At 36.7% G+C, this 6,994-nt stretch overlaps 2 protein-coding genes across 2 annotated transcripts in view; both read left to right on the forward strand.

Moving 5' to 3' along the window:
- Nucleotides 1-203: 203 nt before the first annotated feature.
- On the forward strand, nt 204-1,304 carry LOC107698040 (uncharacterized). The gene has a single exon (XM_016498954.1). It carries the CDS (start codon nt 395-397, stop codon nt 1,208-1,210), a length of 816 nt encoding a protein of 271 aa, XP_016354440.1. The 5' UTR covers nt 204-394; the 3' UTR covers nt 1,211-1,304.
- A 3,992-nt stretch (nt 1,305-5,296) lies between these two features.
- The window catches only part of LOC107698053 (26S proteasome non-ATPase regulatory subunit 1), a 44,325-nt gene continuing 42,627 nt past the window's right edge, over nt 5,297-6,994 (forward strand). Inside the window, exons 1-3 of the mRNA XM_016498966.1 lie at nt 5,297-5,461; nt 5,946-5,989; nt 6,065-6,138. Coding sequence (XP_016354452.1) covers nt 5,446-5,461; nt 5,946-5,989; nt 6,065-6,138 — 134 coding nt within the window. The 5' untranslated portion in view covers nt 5,297-5,445. The remainder of the gene's footprint in view (nt 5,462-5,945; nt 5,990-6,064; nt 6,139-6,994) is intronic.

Below are 6,994 nucleotides of genomic sequence, written 5' to 3' on the forward strand. Positions count from 1 at the left end.
ACATAAAATGTTTTCAATAATAATAAAAAGTTTTACAATTTCACCTTCAAAGCTATCGTCTTGTAGACCTTGTCGTAATAAACTCCGCCCATATATGTGCTTGGCCAATCAGAGGAAACTCAATACTTCAACTCATACGGCGAACTTGTCAATCATGTGCAAATAAGCCCCGCCTACACATGCGCTTAGCCAATCAGAGAAAGCGCAGCACTTCCATCTTCACGGCGAGCTTGTCAGTCTTGTGTAAATAAACCCTGCCCACGCGCGAGGCGCGTCCACTTTCACAGCGAGATTTCGGCGTTATAAAAGTTTCTCAAGTAAGTTTTGTGTTTTGACAACTTTGTCTTATCCTCAAGAAACGAACGAGCTGTCTGGTAAAGACGTTGCATTGGTAATGGCTGCAGAAAGCGAGCACGATGATCCATTCCAACAAATTCTGCATCAAATCGGTGGGAAAAGTAACATTCATTTAATCAGCGCTGTGACTGGACCTGATAGAGACACCGGGGGATTACAGGACTTTATCGCTGATATGTTTAATAACGCGGAGCACGAAGAAACCACTGGCTCAATCAACGGCGCAATCAAAATCCAAACTAATGTGTCACGCACTGATCGATCAGAACAGAGTTCATCCGATCACTGCAGCAAGAGCGAGAAACCAGATCCACCCAAGAACACAGCCGCGAGCTCGAGCCGAAACATCGGCGGAAAGCAGAGAGCCATTAAATGCTCCGTGATCATATTCATCTTCAAACACGATTATGTGTGTAATAAAGAGAATCGTGTGTGTTTGAGGGAGATTCTGAAGGACGTGAGAGCTCGCGTAAAGAGAAACGCGCTCCGTCCGGCGCTGCTGGGACTCGTTCACACTGACCGTGATCAATCGGAGAGTCGCGATTCAGTGGAATTGCTGGATCGATCACTGCGATCAGTGTTCATTAATCACCCCTCACAGGCCATATGGACCGGCTGTTACGTCACAAAGTCCCCGGATTTGTTGCAGGCGATCAGATGGAACGCCTGCAGGGCTGTGAAGTCTTCAGTGTCTGCAGGTCAGAGATCCAACCCTGTGGACTGCTGTTCTGTGACAGGGCAGTCCGTAGGGGGTGCAACTGGCCCGCTTGAGGGTTTGGGCAACATACTCCAACATGATTTCATGAGAAAGCAACTATTTTACGACAAGGCGATTTCGTACGAATTTGCATAATGTGATTAGTACAGCAATGTAAGATTTTTTAGAAAAAAGTAAACATGAAGGACCACCCCTAACCCCACCCCTGAACCTAACCATCAGTAGGGCGTAAGCAGATCGATGCAAAACCATTTGATTGTACGACTGTAGAGTGTACAAATATTAATTATTAAATTAATTAATGAATTAATTAAATTAAATATTTCGCCAAAAGTTAAAATAGTTACGAATTGCCAAGAGAATGTGTTGCGTAGTCTCAAAACATTAACATCAACACATTCTCATGGCAGTTTATAACTGCTTTACATTTTGCAATACTTTGCGCATGACACTGCATTCTAAAAACCCGCTCTATTTACAAAATGCAACTATTTTTCGCTTGGGCGATTTTGTATGAATTTGTATGCTGTGATTCATATGGAAATTTGATTATTTTTTTTTTAGCCCTCAGTGGGGTGTAAACAGATCGTACGACATCATACAAATGAGATTGTACGAATTAGCTATCAATCTGGCAAAATTGCCATGAGAATGTGTTGAATAGTCTGAAAACCTCAACATACTCTCACACATGACACTGCGTTCTAAAATCCTAATCTTATGAGAAAACACAATTATTTTATGATGGGGTGATTCTGTATAAATTTGTATGGAAACATGCAATTTTTAGAACAAAATTTAAACATGAAGGTCTACCCCAAAACCTAACTCACAGTGAGATGTAAGCAGATTGTACGAAAACGTATGAATGAGATTGTACGCATTAGCCACCAATTTGCCAAAATTGCCATGAAAATGTGACAATTGGTAACTATTTTACGTTTTGCAGTGTCTCGCACATGGCACTGCATTCTAAAAAAACCAATCTTATGAGAAAATGCAACTGTTTTATGATTGGGTGAAAAAAACGTGACCACGAAGGTCCACCCCTAAACCTAACCCTCAGTGGGGTGTTAGCAGATCGTATAAAATGTATGAATGAGATTGTACGCATTAGCCACCAATTCGCAGAAATGTAAAAGTTATGAATTACCATGAGAGTGTGTTGTATAGTCTCAAAACCTCAATGCACGCTCATACAAATTTAATGTTTTTCAGCGTCTTGCGCATGACACTCTATTTTTAAAAACCCGATCTTGTGGGAAAATGCAACTATTCTATGATCAGCGATTCTGCATGAATTTGAATAATCGCAAAACCTTTACACATTCCCTTGGCAATTCGTAACTATTTTACGCTTCGCAGCATCTCACACATGATAGGCGTTCTAAAAATGTGGCGCTCCAGTTAAAATAAGATAACTTTTAAAAATCACATCCCTAGACTTGCGTTTTTTCATTCCACTGCCCTGCGTCGCATGTTTTTACATCTCACGTTTCTACTGTTTTCCATTGTTTTTCTATGTAAACATGCGCTAGACTGACGCGTTTGACCATTGCACTTGTGTCTTTTGCAGCATTTTAGGCATGACATGGCGTTCTAAAAACTGAGCTTTAAAGGAGACATATTATGCCCCTTTTTACAATATATTTTCCAGAATAGAGCTGCGCCAATATTTATAATTTTCCAGAATAGAGCTGCGCCATTACAGCTAGGACCTGCTAAAAAAACATCTGTTTTGGTTCTGATTATCATGTTTATCGTGCTGAAATCATGCGTTTTAAACCATATTAGTTTAATCTTCTGATATACGGTTTTCTGAGAGCACACATCCGAAGCACACGCACAGAAAGCGGCTGTCACAGCATGCTTCCCAAAACAAAGTTACTGGGTTAATCTTTTTCACCTTTCCTTGGTTGGTAGATGCACCGCGGACCTGATTATAGCACTTAAAACCTGGAACAGTCAGATTTTTATGAAATGTCACCTTTAACCTTAAAAAAACGAGTCTCTATACTAAAGACCCATTCACACCAAAAACGATAACTATAATGATAATTATATTAGCGTCCAAACAAACACATTGTTACGTTTATTATAAGCGGCCTGCCTTTTTGCCGTCTGCCACATTAAATGCTAAAGCTCTTTAAAGTCAGTGAATTCTGATTGGCTGTCAGTGTTTTTAACTGTTCATCAACAGGAAAAAAAAATCGCTCTGAAAGTGATACCAATGATTTTGTTGTTATCCGTATAGCTGTAGTGTGAACGATAATTAAAACTTTATAGTTATCGCTATAGTTAACGTCCTTGGTGTGAACGGGCCTTCAGCGTTTTTTTTTTTAATTCCACTACTCCGCATCTTGTATTGTTAATAGCAAAAGCATGTTTTTGCTTTTCTATTGTTTTTCATACTACATGTACTAAACGGACCCATTTGACTGCTTCGCTTGCGTCTTTTGAAGCATCTCATGCATGAGGGGCCGTTAACACAGAACGCATTTTTGCATTGAAAAACATGAGAATTAATATGAATTCGTATAATCTCATTTGAACGTTTTCATACAATCTGCTTACACCCCACTGACGGTTAGCTTTAGAGGTAGACCTTCATGATGTTTTTTTTCTCTCTAAAAATCGTACATTTCTGTACTTATAACATCACAAAATTACGTTTTCTCATGAGATTCTCATGTGAACTCCTTATCTAGATTGCATTTTTGTGTGTGGATTTTTGGCAATTATCTTCTCAAAACCTTCTGAACAGCCTACCTAGACAGCACTGCGAGGCATCATTGCCAAAAAATAGCCCTTTTTTTTATCATAATAGCCTAAAAATACTGTGAGCTGTTTATCTCTAGACAGTAGTTTGTGGCATCATAGTCTCAAACCCTAGTGTGCTGCCCATCTTTTGGGCTTTTGGTTTAAAGGGGTCATATGATGCGATTTCAAGTTTTGCTTTCTCTTTGGAGTGTTACAAGCTCTTGGTGCATAAAGAAGATCTGTAAAGTTGCAAAGACTAAAGTCTCAAATCCAAAGAGATATTCTTTATAAAAGCTAAGAGTCAGCCACGCCTACCTAAACACACACACACAAAAGTAACATGCTCAAATTTTCAGTCATACAACTGACATTTCGTGTACAAATACTTAGGTTCATGTGAATAAAAGAAACAATAAGTTACACAGTATAATAAACAAGAAAAAACAATCTTTAAACATTTTTAAACCTTTTTTGGGGGGTTGCAAGGAAAAAAACAAAGAACAAAAACACACCTTTACAAAATCTTAGAAAGACAGACACTCGTACATGACTTTATATAATTCACCAAGGGATTCATTGTCTTTTGATAAATATTTTATGGAAGATAAATAAGTTTTACACTCATTTTAGCTTCTTTTTTTTTTGCCATGAAAAAGAAAGAGAAAAAAACAAACAAATAAATAAATAAATAAACTATTTCTTAATCTCAATTCTGACTTTTTTTCTCTCGCAATTCTGAGTTTATCTCGCAATTTCTCAGAACTGCGAGTTACAAGTTAGAATTGGTAGATATAAAGTCAGATATAAACTCAGAATTGCGAGAAAAAAAGAAATAAAAAGATGCAATAAATTAATTAATTAATTTTATTCCGGGCTTGCAAACTCAACAGAGTACCAGCTTCACTTATTTGTGTACACTAATTTGTGTAACATGTTTTTTTTTTCTTCTTTCGACTCCTTTAATTTATTTTTTAATTTTTAATTTATTTATTCAAGCATGATACCTTCATGTGATTCTGAAGCAAAGAAGGGAATTAATTCTAGCCATTCAAAACGTTTTCAGTCCTATACAAGACATACTGTTGAATAAATGAAAAAAGGAAGAGTTTACATCAGGCTACGTTGCGTTTATTTATTTACTTATTTATTTTTCAGATTAAAAAAGAAAGAAAGAAGGAAATGTGTTCCATGTTGCACCACCGAGCGGCTCGATCAGCCACAGCGTCACGAGCTGCGTTCTGAACGGCACAGAAGAAGAGCCGCTGTAGGGTTGACCGCCTCAAAGCCTGTCTGGAAACATTTATTTTTTATTCTTGCCCCACCAATATATTCATTTGAAAATAACTGATATTACCCATTAAAAACAGTCGTATTGCTAACTGCCACGTCCATGCATTCTGCAGTGTGACTGTATACCAAACGCCACATCATATTTTCAGGCGCAGTTTTCGGCGCGCCCCGCAGCAGCGCTCATTGTCAGAAGAGTTTGTGCCGCCGCCGCTGCTGCTGTGTAATAGCGGTTGATCGCTCGTTCTCTCGCTGCTTCATTGAGAGAGAAATAGACTTTCTTCTTCTACTGACTGTTTGTGTGTTGAAATCCGTGTGCTGACATGATCACTTCAGCCGGTGAGCGCTTGCGAGTGAACGGGAAAGAGTGCGTTTGGTTTAGCTGAGTCACACAGCTAGCGGCTAACGCGGCGCACGAGTCTAATGAGCTTTACGACTTTATTTGTGCTTGATGCAAATAAACGTACTCTTGTAATTACGCTATATGTACTACTTTAGCGCCTAAATGCAGCGGTGAGAGTGTAATTGTTTGCTAATGTCGTTTCTCGTGACATTGAGTGGTTTGTTTACATCAGCAACCGAAACTAAGAAATTGGCGTGTTGTATTAAAACGTTAGTGTGTTATATGTGTCTCAACATTGTCTTTACTGTACAATACTGTTATTTGTAAATCAAACGGGTGTGTGAGGTTGTAATAATGTCACCGTCATTATGGACTGGTATGGCTGACAGATGGCTAGATAGGCTGATATACAGATATACAGACAGCAAGCAAGAGAAGGCAGTAACTGCTTGCACTGATGGTGTTTCTGCTGTTCTGCAGCTGGGATCATTTCCCTCCTGGATGAAGAGGAGCCGCAGCTCAAGGTACAGCAGGAGCTCAGTCACACACAGCTCTACAGATACAGATATATATTCACCAGTTTTCTTCTTCTTTTAAAGGAGTTTGCTCTACAGAAACTAAACGCCATCGTCAATGACTTCTGGGCTGAGATTTCAGAGTCTGTGGACAAAATGTAAGTAGCAGTGACTGATTGGTTTAGAAGAGAATTGCAGCCAAAAATGGCTATGAACTCATCTGAATGTGGTTCTAACCTGTTGTAAGCAGGGTTGTGTTTTTTATTATTATTATTATTAATAATAATAATAACAATTGAGAAGTGTAGCCCATGTGAACTGCATGAATCTGGATGAAAAAAATAACATGATTGTTGTAATATTGTAGTTTTACAGCAGTTCTGTAAACTAAGTTATTATTATCAAGTACTCATTTTTATTGTACAGTATAATAGTAATAGTAATTAGTAATACATTGCTTTAGTGATTTTCTAATTTTGTATAATTTAAGTAAAAAATAATAACATTTAAATACTACCACTGATTATTATTAATTACTTGTATTTGTTTTGTAATACTACAGTAGAAATGAAATAGTAATATTTCTTTACTGTTGTTTGTAATTTAAATAATAATAATTAAATATTTCTTTACAGTACAGTAGCAATATTGCAATAGTAATATATTTATTATTAATATTGTTTAAAATATTTTAGTTTAAATCAAAAATACCGTTTCGAATAATAACTCTTCTTGTTATTACTTGCTCATCTTTTGTTTTTACAGTACAGTAGTATTATTGCAATAGTGTTATATTTCTTTAGTGATGTACTTTGGCATTATTAAAATTAAAATTCAAAATTATTTTCATTTTATTTTTCAAATCATAAAGATAAAAGAAGAAATGACTATTTCAATACTATTGAAGTATAAAAATTTGTAAATAAAAATACTATTAAACTGTAAAAATGAGTAATTAATAATAATCATAATAATAATACATTATTCAAAAATGCTTTTTATTTATTTATATAT

This window comes from Sinocyclocheilus anshuiensis, unplaced genomic scaffold (assembly GCF_001515605.1).
Source record: "Sinocyclocheilus anshuiensis isolate Anshui unplaced genomic scaffold, SAMN03320099.WGS_v1.1 scaffold1501, whole genome shotgun sequence".
NCBI lineage: Eukaryota > Metazoa > Chordata > Actinopteri > Cypriniformes > Cyprinidae > Sinocyclocheilus > Sinocyclocheilus anshuiensis.

Coding starts and splice junctions, on each gene's coding strand:
- LOC107698040 (XM_016498954.1), top strand. CDS start 395: ATGGCTGCAGAAAGCGAGCACGATGATCCATTCCAACAAATTCTGCAT.